At 27.5% G+C, this 21,182-nt stretch overlaps 1 protein-coding gene across 1 annotated transcript; it reads left to right on the top strand.

The window, feature by feature from the left end:
• The first annotated feature begins 1,855 nt into the window (after positions 1–1,855).
• LOC101500008 (NAD(P)H-dependent 6'-deoxychalcone synthase-like) lies at positions 1,856–3,549 on the top strand. Its single transcript, XM_004502130.4, has 4 exons — positions 1,856–2,208; positions 2,296–2,539; positions 2,637–2,813; positions 2,941–3,549. The coding sequence occupies exons 1-4, from the start codon at positions 1,886–1,888 to the stop codon at positions 3,139–3,141; spliced, it is 945 nt and encodes a 314-aa protein (XP_004502187.1). The 5' UTR covers positions 1,856–1,885; the 3' UTR covers positions 3,142–3,549.
• Positions 3,550–21,182: the final 17,633 nt, after the last annotated feature.

Here is a 21,182-nt window from a genome sequence, read left to right on the forward strand (position 1 = left end):
AACTCGGTTCATTTTTATTTGTTATTTTTTATAAAATTATTTTATTTTTATCTACAATGTAATTAACTATTTATTATTTCATTTCATGATTTTTACTTTCTGCAATGAATAACTAAAGATAATTTTGTTAAATCAATAATTAATATTATTTTGAATTTTGGAAGCAACAAATAAAAAGAAACAATTTTTTTTCTTTCTAAATAAGCTACCTTTAAAAAAAGATGGAGTAAAACAAAAATACTTGAGAACCAGCAAAATATCAAGTATAAACCTATTAAAATTATTATAGGTTCTAAAATAAATAAAAGATTCCCGTGTGGAAATAGTTAGAAAGGTATGTGTTTGTATCTTCTCTCAAGTAGAGGAAGATTGAATAACTCAAGTAATTTGAGCTAAATGATTGAATGTATTGAAGAATAAAAAGATTAAAATTTAAATCTTAATAATAAAGAAAATTAGTATTTAGCTAAAATACGTATATAAATGAAAAATTCATTAAATGAAAAGAAAGAAGAGTGAATGGGTTAAAAATACTTATAGTGATTGGTAGTATATGTTCATATTTTTTAATTTTTAAGAGTCAATATTTATCTTTATTAAAGTTCATTTTTTAATTAAGTGATAAAATTTAAATATTATATAAGATAATTAATAATAATATGATTATTGACATTATTGTTATTAATAATAATTTATTGTTCCTTACTTTTTTTCTTTTGTAAATAGTCTCGTCACTTTTTTAATTAATATGAAATAAACTTTTAAATTAAATTAAACTTTTTAAAAAAGTCAGACTAAATTAAAAAATAAAATAATAAATCGTAGATCAGACTCATACTGAAAAAGTTAATTATTTGTAAAGTCACATCCCGATTCGTAAGTAGGTTATATGATTTTTTATATTTTATTTTTTATGATTTATTATTATTATTATAATTAATTGTCTTGCAAAGTGTTTAGCAATATATGTATTTCAGGGGCTCTCGTAGAATCCAAATTAAGAACGGCCATCAGAGAGTACATGGTCAAATAAATACTAATAAGCTCACCAACCCCCGTAATGCTATTTCTTTTATTGCTAAAATCCTATACCTGTAGTTATTAAACGATAAAATTTAAATTTCATATAAATTCTTAGCATTGAATGAATGAATGTTCAATGGGTCCCTCCCAATCCTAACTTGTAATGTAACTACACATTAATTTCAAAATGTGTTCAATGGGTCCCTCTCAATCCTAACTCAAAGTCTCCATTAGTGTAGTCAATATTTTTACAGGAATGTCAATCACAAGTAGTGCCAAACAAGAATAACACCACAAATCCCTATCACCGCTAGACACTCGGACCGTTACATTCTTCGATTCAAACTCCGATATTAATTCTTGAATTTCAATATTATCAATAAAAATATAGACACGGCAATTTTGGATATCTATCATGTTTGAACATATTACAATAATAGTATCGAATTTACTTGATTTTGATTTTAAAAAACACTACTTGATTAAAGAATTGATATTACCCCATGACTCCATGAGGCATGCTGGATTTTGCGATGGGAGGAGTCCAATAAACATCCAGTGACACCTCAGCTGTATACATTTGTACTATTCTTCACCTCCTTGTTTTAATGTATTAACAAAATTGAGTCTAGTATAAGATTAAATTTCTATTTAGTATATGATACATTTGGAATAAAATTATCATAATACAATGGAAATGGAAGTAGTTGGGGTCTCATAGAATAAAAAGAACATATTATACGGTTAAATAATTACTACTAAGTTCACCTACCCCCATGTGCTATATTTGAATTGGTAAAGTCCTATTATAAATAGAAGCTTTATCCACACTTTTGTTCATTCTTGTTATAAACAGAACAAAATGACTGCACCTAAAGTCCCTGAAGTAGTTCTCTCCTCCTCCTCGGGACAGAGGAAAATGCCGGTGATTGGCCTCGGCACCGCTCCGGGATCAATCAGTAAGGGTACCACAAAAGATGCTGTCCTTGAAGCCATCAAACAAGGTTATAGACATTTTGATGCTGCTGCTGCATATGGTGTTGAACAATCTGTTGGAGAAGCCATTTCAGAAGCACTTAAACTTGGACTCATTTCATCTAGAGATGAACTTTTTGTTACTTCTAAATTGTGGGTCACTGATAACCATCCTGAACTCATTGTTCCTGCTCTAAAGAAATCTCTCAGGTGACTATTACTTGTTCAATTTTACAATGTTTCTCAATAATATTTGTGTTGTTAACTCATTGTTGATGTATACATCTTTGTTTACAGGACTCTTCAATTAGAATACTTAGACCTCATTCTCATCCATTGGCCTATTACTACAAAACCAGGTGAAGTTAAATACCCTATTGAAGTGTCAGAGATTGTTGAATTTGACATGAAAGGTGTGTGGACATCATTGGAAGAATGTCAAAAACTTGGTCTCACCAAAGCAATTGGAGCTAGCAATTTCTCTATCAAGAAACTTGAAAAATTGCTGTCCTTTGCAACCATCCCTCCTGCAGTGAATCAAGTAAATTAATTCAACCATTTAGTTTATTTAAGTGTGTTTGTTTTTGTGAATCAGTATACTAATCATTCATTAAATTAAACCTTAATCCTAATTATAGGTGGAAGTCAACCTTGGATGGCAACAACAGAAACTTAGAGCTTTCTGCAAGGAAAAGGGTATAATTGTAACTGCATTCTCACCCCTCAGAAAGGGTGCTAGCAAGGGAGCTAATTTAGTTATGGACAATGATATACTCAAAGAATTGGCTGATGCTCATGGCAAGACTATAGCTCAGGTATATTTATTTTTAGTAGCTCTTGTATATATATATATATACACACATTAAATTTTATTAATTTTTGAAGAACTAAGACTCAATTGTTGAGAAAGTTGCATAAATTTAATGTCTCATAATTTTGCAGATTTGTCTCAGATGGTTATATGAACAAGGATTGACTTTTGTGGTTAAGAGCTATGACAAGGAGAGGATGAATCAAAACTTGCAAATATTTGATTGGTCATTGACCGAAGATGATTACAAGAAAATAAGTGAAATTCACCAGGAGAGACTCATCAAAGGACTAACCAAGCCTCTTCTTGATGATCTATGGGATAAAGAATGAACAATCACTTAAATTTGAAATAATGGATATTTATTGTTGCTTACTCTCAATAAAGCTAGTGTCCTCATAATAGTTATATATTAGTGCACACTCTCTCACTTATATGTTTTTCAGTATAATTTTTGGCACTAGTATCGATTCAAGTTGAAGGCAGACCTCTTAGCTTTTGTGTTAGATGAGAATTAGCATGAGGGATAAACTATCTCCTTTAACATTATCTGATTTCATCCTTTGGTTGCATCAAGATATCCACTGCTATTGCATGCTAGCCTGATCTGGATCCCTTGACTTTGGGCTAATATCATACGTCTGATATCATTTTCTTTTTTTATGATAAGCTGATATGCTGTTTTCAATATGAATATCGATCAATAAAAATAGACACTTTATGGGACCCTTGACCCTATAGCACTATCTCCCATGATTTCCCAATTGAATAATGATCTAAGTTGGTATTCTTAAGATAATAACTACACAATACAAAATGTAGTTTTGTTTTATAATCAACTTATGCTGATTGTTTACTGTGATTTAGCGATATGAAAAATTAATTTTGGTTGAAGGTAAATTGTTTTTAATTGAATTTAAAGCTACATGTTTCATTTTATTATAAATTCGAACAACATAATTATGTTGTTTTTGTGCCTTCCAAACAACTTTCCAAAAAGTGAAATTCACGATTGAAATTGTTAACCTGCATTCAAAGCCTCTGAACGTTTATCCAAACAACCACTTAGTGTAATTTCAAAAAGATAATTTTTTGGTGATGGTAAATATTTAAACATGGGATCCATACATTTCCTCGGGATGATTTTTTATTTTTACTTTCTTTTCAATTTTAAAGAGAGTAATGGCAAAACACATATATACATTAAGTGTTTGTTTAGTTAGGAAAATTGATTTTGAATAAAAGTGTTAAATATAAATTGATTTACGTTTAGACACAAGGTAAAATTGATTCTTATTAATTTATATGTTTGGATTGTTTGAATCAAAATCGATTTTAGATGTGTAATTACAAAAAATTGGTATTAAGGGGTATATTTAAAATTAAATTTCAGTTTTATTTTATATAGTTATTGAAGTTTATATTGCATTACTAAAACTTTTAAATTAAAATGCATATTGTGCTACAAACTTTTTTATATGAATATAGTTTAATTTGTCTTATATCTAGCAATGGAGAGAAAAAAGTTATACTTCCTCCCACTATGTTCTCCATCTCATCTTCACGGGAGAAGAAGAGTTCTTCTCTCTCTATTTATTCTTAGCATTGAATGAATGAATGTTCAATGGATCCCTCCCACTCCTAACTTGTAACTACACCTTCATTTCAAAATGTGTGCCATTTAGGTTTTTAGATTCATCTTAAACAATACAATAAAAACAAGACAAAAAAATAGCCATTTTGTTAAATTATTTTTATTAATTATTAGTGTATTTGCTATTGTCAGTTTTTTTAATATAATTAACTTTTTTTAAATAATGTACATAGTAATTGTAATAATTGAATAGTACAATTAAAAATAATAGTTAAAATTATATTAAAAATTAAAATGGCATTTATTTATTATAATAGGCAAAACTATATTATAAGTCTTTTATCTTATTTATGTGTATCACTTAAGTAATTTATTTTTATTTTTTCTCTTAATTGGGCCCTTTATCTTTAAAAGTATTTACATTTAGTGATGAGTTTGAGGCGGCTGCTGCAGACAGTACTGGTGGTGGACGTTGGGTGATCTGTAGTGTACTCTCCATATCTTTGCTTTCCAGACTTCCACGGAAATTACCATTTCACCTCCCATTTCTTTTCTATTTTCTATTTTCATTTTATTCTTTTTTATCCATCATTTTTTTCTCTTTTACTTTTTACTATCAAATTCTACTCCTTAATGTTTTTTAAATTACATCAAATGTACAATTGCTTGATTCCAAAACCAACGTTTGCTAATTGGTTTCATCTTGATTGTAACACAATTCAATTAATTTACGTTTTAAAGCATTTTACTATTGTGTGAAACTATTATTGCCAATTTGTACTCATTTACCTGACCAAACTATTTTTTGATTTATCAAGTTGATTTGGCTGTATTTGATAATCTAAGTCATATACAATCCTAAGTAAAATCCATAAAAACATAACAAAGCAAATATAACTATCTCTCTTATAAACTTTTGGTGGCTTTAACATTTCATTTTCATTTCAAAATAAAGCATTCATATTTAGAAATCAATTGAAAGCTTCTCGATGAATACTTGTTACATTACGAGTAGCTGGTTAAAGTTAGAGTAATTTGATATTATTATAAAAACAAAAATTAGAATAAGTGGGAATGCGGTAAAGAAAAAAATGAGTGGAGAAATTATTTTAAAGAATTCTCTATTCTTAAATATATATTCTTGGAAGATAAAAAATTCAAAAAAAATGTGTTTCTATAATTAATTTATTTTTTAAATTATTAAAAATACTTGTCATTGTTATTAAAATATTTTTATTAATATTAGTACTAGTAGTATTGATTTGTCTTATACAATAAATTTTTTTTTTATAAAATAGTATTTTATAAAATAATACAATAGTAAATATCACATTTTAATTTAAAAATCACAAATTTTAATTTTAAATTAATATTTATTTTGAAGATAAAATTAATTTAATTCAATAATACTCAAATATTTTAAAAACAATTTTGCAATTGTTGAATTGATTTAAACTCTATTAAAATTGAAATTAAACAAACACTAAATATACTGATATGATAAATAAATAAAACAATAATTTTTTGAGTGTAAAAATTATATTTAAAAACTACAAATTTGAATGAATTAAAAAGTATCAGTACAATATGAGAATATTGCTGCAAAATGTTTGTACGACGTGTGGCAATATTGTTATAAAATGTTTGTGACTCAAAGGTGTGAGGCATAATAGGCTAGCCCACATGGAGAGGGAGGCTTATGTGCCTGTATATAGCTAACTAGTCTTAGACTGCCATTTATATGTCCAGGGCCAAATCAATGTTAATACAACATACATCTATAAAATTAATTAAGATTCTCAAAAAAATAAAACTAAACAACAACATTTATTATATAATCTCATAAGTACACTCTTAATTCTCTTTTCACAATAGTCTTACTTGATTATTAAATTTCTTATAATACAATCTCACATACAAATTTTATTTTTGTTTTCTACAGCATTCTCACTTATCAAATCAAATCCCTTAAAATCTCACATACAAAAAAGAACCTTTTGTTTTTTCTCCCATCTATTAAACATAAAATAAAAAAAATTAAAAACTATAAACACAAAGAAACTCTCTCTCTTTTTTTACTCCCTCTCATCTATTTTTATGCTCAACCACCAATAAAAGAGAATGAAAAAAACTTTTTTTTTTTTGTTTTTAATTTCATAAAAACTTTAGACGAAGAGAATATTATGGTAGTATGAGTTTCTTCTCTTTTGAACATTTTTTTCTTAACTTTTTATTCTTTTGTAATGCACTACTTGTGAAAATAAGTGAAATTCACCGGGTGAGACTCATGAATAATGAATGTTAATTATTGCTTACTCTCAATAAAGCAAGTGTCATCATAATAGTTATATATTAGTGCACACTCTCTTGAGTTTACTTGCAAGTTTTTTATTTTCAAGTTTTCGTTGCGTATGATTATCATGTACGGCTTGTCAAAGTACCAATTTTAATTTTTATTTTTTTGGCATAAAAGTACCAATTTTAGTTGACCAAGTCTTCTAACTTTTTTTTTTTTGACAACAACAATCTTCTTACTTTCCTTGCATTAATGAGTTGTTTGATTCTAAAGAGAGATCCTAAAGAGATAAATAGGAGAGAGTTTTTTTTTTTTTGTTGAGAAATAAAATAGATTTAAACTATTGTTTGATATAATAGAAAAAAAATAAATAGAAAAAGAAATATAAATGATTTAACGAATTGAAAACTGATGACTTTATCTAAATAAATGTCAAAATTATTAAGCAAACAAAGTTGTCCATTAATGTTTTAGTTTTATTTATAATTATTTTAATATCTATATAATAAATTAAAATTTTGATTTTAACATAGATTAATCAATCAATTATTAACTTTATTAAGTAGTTGTCTGGTTTGATGTTGAAGTGTATCAAACTGAGTCAACAATGCCTCTTAGCTTTTGCGTTAGATGAGAATTAGCATAAGGGACAAACTAACTCCCTTAACATTATCTGATTTCATCCTAGCTTTTCTTGCAAAATGTTGTTTTTGTGCCTTCCAAACAACTTTGCAAAAAATGAAATTCACGATTGAAATTGTTAACGTTTATCCAAACAACCACTTAGTGTAATTTCAAAAAGATAATTTTTTGATGATGATAAATATTTAAATATGGGATCCATGCATTTCCTCGGGATGATTTTTTTTTTACTTTCTTTTCAATTTTAAAGAGATTAATGGCGAAACACATATATACATTAAGTGTTTGTTTAGTTACGAAAATTGATTTTGAATAAAAATATTAAATATAATTGATTTATATTTAGACACAAGATAAAATTAATTCTTATTAATTTATATGTTTGAATTGTTTAAATCAAAATTAATTTTAGACGTGTAATTACAAAAAATTAGTATTAAGATGTATACTTAAAATTAAATTTCAGTTTTATTTTATATAGTTATTGAAGATGCATATGGTGATACAAACTTTTTTATATTAATATAGTTTAATTTGATTAGATATATTATATTAATATTTTTGATACAATATACTCCTCTGTTGAATAATAAATTCCGACAAACCAGTAGAAAGACAAAATCTTGAAGACCAAAATTTTTAGTAGCTGTGCATTATTACTATGTAAACGCGTGTCAATGAATTATAAAATTCAAATTAATGAGTGTATTATAAAATTTATATTAAATTAACTTCAATAATAAATTTTAATGTAAAGATCATATATAAATTTAAAACTATAAAATTTTAATTTTAAATTAAAATTTATTTTACATAAAAAAATAATTTAATTAGATAATACTTAAACAATTTCACACTTTGAAAATTGATTTAAACTCCCGTAAAAATAAAACCAAACAAACATTAAATATACTCATTTAAAAACTACAAATTAAAATCAATTCTAATCTATATCATTTAAACATTTCATAATCATAATCAATTTTCTATGTTTCAAAATAATTTTAGACTCTCTTTTATTCCTTAATATAAAATCAAAGGCACACATACTATATATTTTGGATTTTAAAAAATATCAGTGTGAAAATAATACTTTAAAACGTTCAGTCTATGGCATAATAGGATCCATAGGCAGAGGCTATATGCATGATAGTTTATAGTCATTTGGCAAAATATGAAACCCATTCATTATGATAGGAGCTGCTCTTATTATTCTCTCTGTCTTTATTTTCTCTGTTTGTTTCGCTCTGGAGATCTCACTTTCACCCTAAAAGAGCTGAACCATTTTTGTCCCGTACCCCATCTCTCACAGACTCACACACTCTCTCTATATCTCTACCAATCAATAACTTACATTGTTCATCTCTCTATAGGTAAGTTAATGAGTGTGATGAGTTTGAGGCGGCTGCTGCAGACAGTACTGGTGGTGGACGTTGGGTGATCTGTAGTGTACTCTCCATATCTTTGCTTTCCAGACTTCCACGGAAATTACCATTTCACCTCCCTTTTCTTTTCTATTTTCTATTTTCATTTTATTCTTTTTTATCCATCATTGTTTTCTCTTTTACTTTTTACTATCAAATTCTACTCCTTAATGTTTTTTAAATTACATCAATTGTACAATTGCTTGATTCCAAAATCAACGTTTGCTAATTGGTTTCATCTTGATTGTAACACAATTCAATTGATTTAAGCATTTTACTATTGTGTGAAACTATTATTGCCAATTTGTACTCATTTACCTGACCAAACTATTTTTTGGTTTATCAAGTTGATTTGACTGTATTTGATAATCTAAGTCATATACAATCATAAGTAAAATCCATAAAAACATAACAAAGCAAATATAACTATCTCTCTTATAAACTTTTGGTGGCTTTAACATTTCATTTTCATTTCAAATTATAAAGCATTCATATTTAGAAATCAATTGAAAGCATTTATATAGTTATTGAAGTTTATATTGCATTACTAAAACTTTTAAATTAAAATGCATATTGTGCTACAAACTTTTTTATATGAATATAGTTTAATTTGTCTTATATCTAGCAATGGAGAGAAACAAATTATACTTCCTCCCACTATGTTCTCCATCTCATCTTCACAGGAGAAGAAGAGTTCTTCTCTCTCTATTTATTTTTAGCATTGAATGAATGAATGTTCAATGGATCCCTCCCACTCCTAACTTGTAACTACACCTTCATTTCAAAATGTGTGCCATTTAGGTTTTTAGATTCATCTTAAACAATGCAATAAAAACAAGACAAAAAAATAGTCATTTTGTTAAATTATTTTTATTAATTATTAGTGTATTTGCTATTGTCAGTTTTTTTAATATAATTAATTTTTTTTAAATAATGTACATAGTAATTGTAATAATTGAATAGTACAATTAAAAATAATAGTTAAAATTATATTAAAAATTAAAATGGCATTTATTTATTATAATAGGCAAAACTATATTATAAGTCTTTTATCTTATTTATGTGTATCACTTAAGTAATTTATTTTTATTTTTTCTCTTAATTGGGCCCTTTATCTTTAAAAGTATTTACAAAATTGTTTTTATCTTTTAAAATAATTATAATTTTTTTCTTTTGTTTAGACCATTTATCTTTTAACATATTTACAAAACTATCCTTTAGAAATACTGAATGGCAGGTTAATATAGGTTTGTTATTAATAATAATATTTAATGTTGGAGAAAGAAAAAAATGAATAAAAAAATGATAAAAATGATCAATATTTATGTATTTCTTCTAAATTTGAAAAACTCTAACAATTAAATTTGGGATTTTTCTATCCTTTAGAAATACTGAATGGCAGGTTAATATAGGTTTGTTATTAATAATAATATTTAATGTTGGAGAAAGAAAAAAATGAATAAAAAAATGATAAAAATGATCAATATTTATGTATTTCTTCTAAATTTGAAAAACTCTAACAATTAAATTTGGGACTTTTTATAATCAACCTGCTACAATTTGGTACACCATTAAGTGGGAAAAAAGAAGTACCAAATCTGAATTATTAGCGCTCGCTGGTTTTGGTTTTTTGTTTGCTTCGCCTTCGTTTCTCTTTCTCTCTCTCTACTCAACTTCGTTTCTCTTTCTCTTTCTCTCTCTCTATACTCAACTTTGTGGCTTGTAAGGAACAAAGTAGGATCCACAGGCAGAGGCTATATGCATGATAGTTTATAGTGATTTGGCAAAATATGAAACCCATTCGTTATGATAGGAGCTGCTCTTATTATTCTCTCTGTCTTTATTTTCTCTGTTTGTTTCGCTCTGCAGATCTCACTTTCACCCTAAAAAAGCTGAACCATTTTTGTCCCGTTCCCCATCTCTCACAGACTCACACACTCTCTCTCTATATCTCTACCAATCAATAACTTACATTGTTCATCTCTCTATAGGTAAGTTAATGAGTGTGATGAGTTTGAGGCGGCTGCTGCAGACAGTACTGGTGGTGGACGTTGGGTGATCTGTAGTGTACTCTCCATATCTTTGCTTTCCAGACTTCCACGAAAATTACCGTTTCACCTCCCTTTTCTTTTCTATTTTCTATTTTCATTTTATTCTTTTTTATCCATCATTTTTTTCTCTTTTACTTTTTACTATCAAATTCTACTCCTTAATGTTTTTTAGTACAATTGCTTGATTCCAAAACCAACGTTTGCTAATTGGTTTCATCTTGATTGTAACACAATTCAATTGATTTACGTTTTAAAGCATTTTATTATTGTGTGAAACTATTATTGCCAATTTGTACTCATTTACCTGACCAAACTATTTTTTGGTTTATCAAGTTGATTTGGCTGTATTTGATAATCTAAGTCATATACAATCCTAAGTAAAATCCATAATAACATAACAAAACAAATATAACTATCTCTCTTATAAACTTTTGGTGGCTTTAACATTTCATTTTCATTTCAAATTATAAAGCATTCATATTTAGAAATCAATTGAAAGCTTCCATCGGAAGTTCACCGGCGAATTTGTTGCTCGATATGTCGAAGGATTTCAACAAAGAGCACGCGCCGAACTCTCCGGGGATAGGTCCGGTGAGGTTGTTGGAAGAGAGATCGAGTTCAACTAAGGTTGAGCAGAGGCTTGCAAGACGCGCCGGAATTTTTCCGGCGAAGTGATTTGCGGCGAGGTATAGGAACTGTAGCGAACCGGAGGGGAGTGAAGGAACCGGACCGGTGAACTGATTACCGGAGAGGTTGAGATGAAGGAGGTTTTGGCAAGGTGAGAGAGTTCCGGTAATGTCGCCGAAGTACTTGTTTGCAGAGAGGTCAAGGTGTTGAAGAGAGGAACAGTCACCGAAAGAAGGAATTGAAACGGAAAAATTGTTTGAAGAAATGTCTAAATAACGGAGTTTAGTGTAACCGGAGAAATCGGTTTCGCCAGTGATTTTGTTTCCTCTGAGAGATAAAAGCTGTAATTCATGGTTGAAGATCCAAGGGAAAAAATTAGGACCGGAAAACTTGTTGTAAGAAAGGTCAAGAGCTTGAAGAGTTGAACTGAGTCTCCACTTAGGAGAATCAAATTCGAGAAGGTTGTTGGAGAGGTTAAGAGATTGAAGTGCTGAGCAAGAGGAAAGAAAGGTGAACTGAGAGAAGGGACCAGAGAAAGTGTTTAGTGATAGATCTATGGTAGTGAGTGAGGAACTACACTTGAAAAAATGGGAGAGGGAAATGGGAGAGGAAGTGAGGTTAGTGGACTTAAGGGTGAGGATTTGAAGGTGGTCGAGGGTGAGAAGATAAGTGGTGATAACGGTGAGATTTGTGTTGAGTGGGATAGAGGTGAGGTCTATGGAAGTTAAGGTGGTTTGGTTACAGGTGATACCAGTGAATGAACATGGGTTTTGGTTTGGGAGCCAATCATGGAGAAGAGATGGGTTTGGGAGAGTTTCTTTGAAGTTGGTAAGTTGTGAAGTAGTTGGGTCTTTTTGAGAGGAAGAGTGGGATGGTGATAAGTGGAGGAGAAATAGAGAGAGGAGGAGAAAGAGAGAGGTGGTGGTGGTGGTGATATACAGGGGTTTCATTTTTTGAAGATAGTTAGAGAGAGGAGATGGAAAGTGTGTGAGTTGTTTTGAGTTTTGGAGAGAACGTGTTTAGGATATCAGGTCTGCCATTAGAGAGAGAAGGAGTTCAGAAACTCTGAATCAGACATGAAAGAGAGAGTGAAGATTACTGCACAGAGTCAAAAGTCTGAGTAAGGATGGTGGTGGTGGTGGTGAATACCAGAACCCAAATTTTTAGAGAGTATTAGGGTAAATTTGGTTTTCAAAAATCAGTTATAAAGTAAAGTATTAGATTATCCACAGTTTGAGTACTATATATTATCCACATTATTTTTGTTTTATTAATTTTATTGTTAATGATGAGTCATTACATAACAAGAATATTAAAATCATAGAGTCCTTCATATAATACTCACATTGCAAACATCAATATAATCAATATTGAAAAATTCATAAAATTGCATAAAATACTTGCAAGCATAAAAATAAAGTGGATTTGATTTAATTTTATTTGATATTCAATTTTTTGTAAGCATTTACTATTTTGTGAAATTATTATTGCCGATTCGTATTCATTTACCTATCCAAACTATTTTTTGGTTTATCAAATTGATTTGACTGTATTTGATAATCTAACTCATGTACAGTCCTAAGTAAAACCATAAAAACATAACAAAGCAAATATAACTATCTCTCTTATAAACTTTTGGTGGCTTTAACATTTCATTTTTGTTTCAAAACAAAGCATTAATATTTAGAAATCAATTGAAAACTTCTCGATGAATACTTGTTACATTACCGGTAGCTGGTTAAAGTTAGAGTAATTTGACATTATTATAAAAACAAAAATTAGAATAAGTGGGGATGTAATAAAGAAAAAAATGAGTGGAGAAATTACTTTAAAGAATTCTCTATTCTTAACTATATATTTTTTGAAGATAATTTTTTTAAAAAAAAATGTGTTTCTATAATTAATTTATTTTTTAAATTATGAAAAATATTTATCATTATTATTAAAATATTTCTATAAATATCAGTATTAGTAGTATTGATTTGTCTTATACAATAAAATTTTTTAACAAAACATATATACACATAAATTAATACTATTTTATAAAATAGTACAATAGTAAATATCACGTTTTTATCTAAAAATCACAAATTTTAATTTTAAGTTAATATTTATTTTGAAGATAAAATTAATTTTATTTAATAATACTCAAATATTTTAAAAACAATTTTGCAATTGTTGGATTGATTTAAACTCTATTAAAATTGAAATTAAACACACACTAAATATACTCATATAATAAATAAATTAAACAATAATTTTGATTGTAAAAGTTATATTCAAAAACTACAAATTTAAATGAATTAAAAAGTATCAGTTCAATATGAGAATATTGCTGTAAAATGTTTGTACGAGTGTGGCAATGTTATAAATGTTCTATTGTGTGTGGCATAATAGTACCATGAGGCAGAGGGTGTATGACAATATGGCATAATAGTATCCCGAGGGAGGACGTATGTACGTGGCAATATTGTTATAAAATGTTTGTACGTCAAACGTGTGCGGCATAATCATGCATGTTCTTACTAGGACAAAAAATGTGTAGTGTCATTCTTGATGAAAAAGTTTAATAATATTTTCATTTTATTTTTGTTTTACGTGTGATTTTTTTATTTTCAACTGAATCATATAAAATTAATACAAAATTACTATGTATTTATTTTGCAGGGATAAAAATTTATTTTAAATGAAGTAATTTTAATTAAAAATAAATTAAATATATTATATTTCAATATATATCTATGTAATAGTGAATTAAATAATAAAATTACGTGTAAACTCAAAAATTATTAATTGTAATTTCAAATTAACTTCAATTTTAAATAAATTCAATTTTAGAGATAAAATTGATTCTACTAAATATTACTTATACATATCCAAATCAATTTTCCATCTATAAAATATAAAATTAATTAAGATTCTCAAAAAATAAAACTAAACAACCACAATTATTATATAATCTCATAAACACACTCTCAATTCTCTTTTCACATGAGTCTTACTTGATTATTAAATCTCTTACAATACAATCTCACACACAAGTCTTACCTTTGTTATTTACTGCACTCTCACTTATCAAATCAAATCCTTTAAAATCTCACATACAAAAAGAAACCTCTTGTTTTTTCCCGCATCTATTATACATAAAATAAAAAAGTTAAAAACAAAGCCATAAACACAAACAAACTCTGTCTCTTTTCATCTATTTTTTCTGCTCAAACACCAATAAAAGAGAAAGAAAAAAACCCTTTTTTGGTTTTTGTTTTTAATTTCATGAAGACTTTAGAAGAAGAGAATATTATGGTAGTATGAGTTTGTTCTCTTTTTAACATTTTTTTCTTAACTTTTATTCATTTGTAATGCACTACTTGTTTATAAATTTTAATGAGCTATTCAATAAGTGACTTCAACTTATTGCAAAAGGTACAACATACCAAACAACTATAGAGAATAAATCAAAATAAAAGTTATATTTTTCTCTGGATTAAATTTTCCACGTAAAACAACTTGTTTTGCAAAATTTTTACCAATGAACTTCCTCAAAGACATTTTCTTACAACCTTTCTTGTAGTAATTTTTCTGCAGATGTAATTACGCAGATAATTTTGTGTAGATAAATTCATAGGAAATATGTCTAAAATTAGTATTTTTATAGGTAATCCATAACTAAATCTGCATTTGGTATATTTTTATGACAAATATTTTAAACTGTTAATTTCAATTAATGCAAAAAAGGCTCATGAAAATATTTTGATTTAATTTTTATGAATATATTTTTTAATTATTTAATATTAGTCTTTAATTTTAATGTCTAGAAATTAGAACAAATATTAAAAATCAAATTTTTATACTCCCATATAAAGTTTATATCTTGTTTACTAAACCCTAATGTAAGTATACAACCAAATTAAAATGGCTAAAGTAATTTCATCATGCTCTAGCTTATTCATTCCAAGTGAATTTGCCAAAAGCAGCCAAATGTACATGCTTCAAGGTCTTAACCAAATCTAGTCTAGTTGAATATACAAGAATTCTTGGTACAAATGGTGCGTTAACTGGGGGGATCAATATTGTAGCTTTCTCTAACATAAAAGCATATACTAAGTAATCAATCTCACAAAATTTCTACTAATGCAAAGACTGACAATAAATTTGTAAGGAATAGAATAAATTTATCTGAAACTGGACAAGTACCAACTTAGCAAGAAAATGAAAATAACCTAAGAAATTGAGTTCAATATCAAGATAAGCTTCCGACGAGGCAAAAAAATGTTGAAACCACACGGAAAAAATTGAAGAATGTTAAATCTCAATTATTAGAGTTAGATCTTCAGAAATTTCAAGAAGTGATTGAATTAGGAAAGATTAAACGAGAACAATTGTGAGTTTAAAAAAAATAAGAATCACTTACAAGAAACGATGAATTTAGGCGCAACTTCAAAGTACGTTGTGGAACAAGAAGCACTTGTAAGAGCAAGCAGGCCAAATATATAAACCATAGAAGTTGTATTTGATTATTTTACTAATATTTCAAAGGAGCATACCTCTACCTCTCCCTTGATACTCCACATTTTGAAACCCTGGAATTTTGAAAATCATCTTCACAAATATACCTTTATTTAGTTAATAGGATTAGCCCAATCTTTTAAAGTAAAAAAACTAAGTCATTTGACCGCTTAATACAGGTAAAAAAAACTAATGCTTTGATAGAACATAATGGAATACAACATTAAAACAGACCCTGAAGGTTGCTTCAGCATCATACCGCTGCCTGTTCTAGAGATTTACCAATATACCAGATGTAGACATTTATCGTCTAAAGTTTTACACAGGACATGAATGCTCCCATTAAAAATAAACTCTTTGTAGTTGCAATTTTACAATATGTTCCAGAAAAGTGAGCCATAAACCATACATGCTTGTAGTATGCAATGCAACAGTAAGAACAACAACAAAGGATAAAAGGAAACAAACTAAATTATTACAAGATCCCAATAGAGTGACTTATAAATAGAGATAATTAAGGGAATAAAAAACCATAAGCCTGGTTCCAAGAAGAAACCGGGTTTATAATTTTAAATTTCTGCCAAAACAAACCTCTCTACAAATTTTCCTATGGTCCCCAAAAATCATTCGAAATGAAATAATGACTGGAACTGATTTTCTTTAAACTGACAAAGCTTGTAGCCCTTTTACCATCAATGCAATTCTCACAATCCATGAAAGGACTAGGCATAGATAGCATAACAACCTGCTTGAAACTAAAGAATAAAAGCATAAACAACATAACTAAAAAATGAAAGAATAAAAACCAAGAAGCACTTGTAAGTACGTCCTCTTTTTGTATATTATTAATTATTAATAAGCCAGTTGAGAAACTATAGTTCCATAAGTTTTTTTCTTGCCAAACCAAAATGCAATCAGTAGACTTCTAATCCCGAATCCATGCCTCATGAATCCTTCATATCATCCAAGCCTAAATGAGCCTGTGCCAAAACAACATGCTTTTAAGTTCCAAGATCATGGTGATTTTCAATGTCCTTTCAGGCCATTTAGATTAATGTCAATAAGGAAAAAGAATTACCCAAGACATTGCACGTGGAGGCATCAAACTTGAGTCCAGAATCGAATCAAGCCTCTCAAATGAAAAACCTAAATTAGTAAATCCAATCAGATAGAGTATGAACTCTAAACTGAAGCAATGGTCATGTTTAATCGCAAATTTCTAGTAGTGATATGATTAGTTTTCATCATTGTTTCACAAATATCAAGCCTTGAAGCACTTTTTTTAACTCTTCTTTATTTGTAGGCACAGAACCTCTTAAAACACTTTTACAATACTTATAAAAAAACATTCATGCAAATCTCAAATAATTCAATAGTAGCCTATACAAAATAACTTATCATATATGCTCAAGGTTAATTTATTTTCAAATTAGCTTGAGATAGTCGGTTGTTATTATGAAATCATTCAAACCTAAAAAGCCATAAAATGCACATTTATATGCCAACTTAAGATACTTATAACAAGACAAAAAAAATTATACTAGAACAGAAAAAGAAAAAGACAAAAAAAATGGAAAAATTGATTTAACAGAAAAAGACAAAAAATTGGAAAAAACGATTTTGTACGAGAATGCAACACACACCCATTTCCATTCTCAAGAGCACTTTATAACACTACGAAATCAGTAAATCCAAATCCATTCTCAAAAAGCATTTTCAACTTCTCCCATTTCCATAAACGAAAGCTTCATTTCCAGCCATTTCCATCTTTAAAAAAAACTCATTTCCATCTGCCATTTCCATCTTCCTCTATTATCATCTTAAAAAAAAAAACTCCATTTCCATTTTGTCATTTTAAAAAAAGAATCTTTTTCTTGTAAAACAATAAAGATGAGAACTTTCTTCGTGAATACCGACCTCCGATAAAGCCGACCGGAGCAACCGCACCGCCGGAGTAGATCGGGAGTTTTCAACTCTACTAATCTCTCTCACTCACGTCTCCGTGATCAGCGCCGCCGGGTCTCCTTGTTCACCGCCGCCTATCCTTATTCACAGTACTCTCTCACTCACACTCACGCTGTTCACCTTTCTGTGTTCACTATCCCATAACTTTACTATTTATGTCATTTGAAAAGATTTGAAAAAAAATGTATTTTTCTTTTCTTTCACTTTTTTTAATATTTGTATGGTTACTATATACACAGACATCCAACCATGCCGCCGCGTCCGCGTTCGACGTCTTCGAACGTAGTAAAAAAGGTTGGTTTAGTTTGTTGTTCTTTTTTTATTATTTTTGCGTTCTTTGATTGTCTTTTTGTAACATTAAATAATGTATTTCAGTGTATTATTTCATATATCAGGTCATATATATTTTTCTTATAATTTTTTTCTTCTAAAATAGGATCATACATTGTTTATTTATAAAATTATATATTTTTACGAAATGTTAATACTTATTAAATATTTTATATAATATTATTATAAACTAATTCTGCCTTATATCATTTAAATATTGAACTAATAAAAAATGAGATATATAAAAAACAAAGTTGTATCAACGAAATGAAAAAAAAAAAGTTACCTGGGTTTGTTTTTCAAACTTGTTGAATACGAAATTCTTTGAAACTTTTTTAGTCTCAATTATTAAAAAAAATTCACATGTTATAGATGTATTAACTGCTTATTTTATTTTTATACCATTATTCAATTTTTAATAAAAAATGTATCTATGGCGTATATCATTTTCCAATATCATTTTGTATAGAGTCCAAAGATGGATCTATCTAAGAGGATAAGTAGACACAACTGATTTTCAAGGTTGTGTCTCAGTGTTTAACCCAATAATAAACAAATTATATGACAACTACGGTTGGGCATCTACTATATTTCAATTTAAAAAAAAATGTAAAGTATTGTTATAATTTTAAATATATTAAAATTACTTAAATGATCATAAATATTTTTTTATTAATTATTTTTATTTAAAACCTTTAATTAATTAGTTTATTTTCAAATATAATTTTTGGTAATTAATTTAGTTTATAATAACTATTTACTCGTTTTTGTATGTAGCAACAGTTGAAAAATATATAGTATTTCAACTACTCAATATTTAGATCCATATTTGATAAAGTTATATTTGAAATAAAATGTCAAAACTATAACACTTAGTTTTTTATTTGTTATATATATATATAACAAGAGGTATATAATATATAATATATTATTTTATCAATATATAATGATAGATTGGCAGTAGTATGTATTTCATTATTCATTGAGGGCACATGTATGGAATTAATCTTTGACTAGATAGTAATAAATTTTTTGGGTCAAAATCAGATAATAATAGATAGATGGGTGTCACTTATGGGGCAGACCCATGTTGATTTTAGCGTGAGCACTTGAACATTTTAATTTTGTTTTTTATAACTAAAATGTATTGAAAGGAATAAAGAGGAATGTATACCAACGGTAACAATATTACAATAAATATTTAAGTTTTCTAGCCTTTTAGACGTTACAGCAGATCTAAGTACTTATCATGATTTTTAGGAAATTTTTTTTGTTGGTTTGTACATTTTATTAGATGTTAACTTAGTCTGGATGTTTTGGTTATTCCATAATGTCTTTGCACTCTAAATGTGGGAGTTAATTTTTTTCTTTTGTAATAAGAATTAAACAAATATACAAAATTATTTTGAAAAATTATCATATGATACAATAATCACGTAGACCAACTGACAATTGACGACATGTCTAACTTTTTTTTAGTGCTTAGCCGAAAAAATACTACTAGTATGTTAAAAATGAATGACATGAGTATTATGTAATTTTGATTTTCTATTATTATTATTTAATATTAATTTTATTTTTTATTTTACATCTCTATTTTATATGAATATAGGAAGATCTTACTAAGTATGATTGGAGAGACACCAACCACCTAAATCCAATTCGAAATCAAATAAGAGGAAGTAAGTTGTTTCTTATTTATTTTAAATTTCTCTAGTTTAAAATTATATATATATATATATATATATATATATATATATATATATATATATATATAACATTTTAATTTTGTTTTTTATAACTAAAATATATTAAAAGGAATAAAGAGGAATGTATACCAACGGTAACAATATTACAATAAATATTTAAGTTTTCTAGCCTTTTAGACGTTACAAGCAGATCTAAGTACTTATCATGATTTTTAGGAAAATTTGTTTGTTGGTTTGTACATTTTATTAGATGTTAACTTAGTTGGGATGTTTTGGTTATTCCATAATGTCTTTGCACTCTAAACGTGGGAGTTAATTTTTTTCTTTTGTAATAAGCATTAAACAAATATACAAAATCATTTTGAAAAATTATCATATGATACAATAATCACGTAGACCAACTTACAATTGATGACATGTCTAACTTTTTTTTAGTGCTTAGCCGAAAAAATACTACTAATATGTTGAAAATTAATGACATGAGTATTATGTAATTTTGATTTTCTACTATTATTATTTAATATTAATTTTATTTTTTATTTTACATTATGAATATAGGAAGATCTTAATAAGTATGATTGGAGAGAGACCAACCACCTAAATCCGATTAGAAATCAAATGAGAGGAAGTAAGTTGTTTTTTATTTATTTTAAATTTCTCTAATTTAAAATTATATATATATATATATGTATATCCGAAAAAAATAGATAATGTATTATATCCGAAAAAAATAGATAATGTATAATAGTGATTTACATATTTTTTATTTGGACACAACATCCTACCATTTATTTTACAAATTTAATGGAGGAGCATTATTGTAACTTGTTTGTTTTTTTTATTTTATGAAAAATATTATTTTTTTTTCTATTAATAATCTTTTTATTAATTAAGATTAAAAATGTTAAGTTAACATTTCTTATTTGAGAAAGTCGATATTAACGTTCATCTAATATTTTTAGCTTACCGTTGTCACATGTTTATGGTCGGATTTATGGTTCTTGCTTTGTTTCTTCATTTCGACTTCTCATTAATATTGTTTCTAAGTTAGTTTGATCTTGTTATTTAATTATTGTTTTAATGTTTATCTTATTTTTATGTATGATTGAAAATTGGTTTTATTATTTTTATAAAATAATTCTTGCATAGTTCATGAGAATGTTTCAGTGGCCCTTGTTTTAATTAATAATATTGATGAACTAATAAACATTACTAGAATCATACTATGG

The sequence above is a fragment of the Cicer arietinum genome, chromosome 5 (genome assembly GCF_000331145.2).
Source record: "Cicer arietinum cultivar CDC Frontier isolate Library 1 chromosome 5, Cicar.CDCFrontier_v2.0, whole genome shotgun sequence".
In the NCBI taxonomy this organism is placed as follows: domain Eukaryota; kingdom Viridiplantae; phylum Streptophyta; class Magnoliopsida; order Fabales; family Fabaceae; genus Cicer; species Cicer arietinum.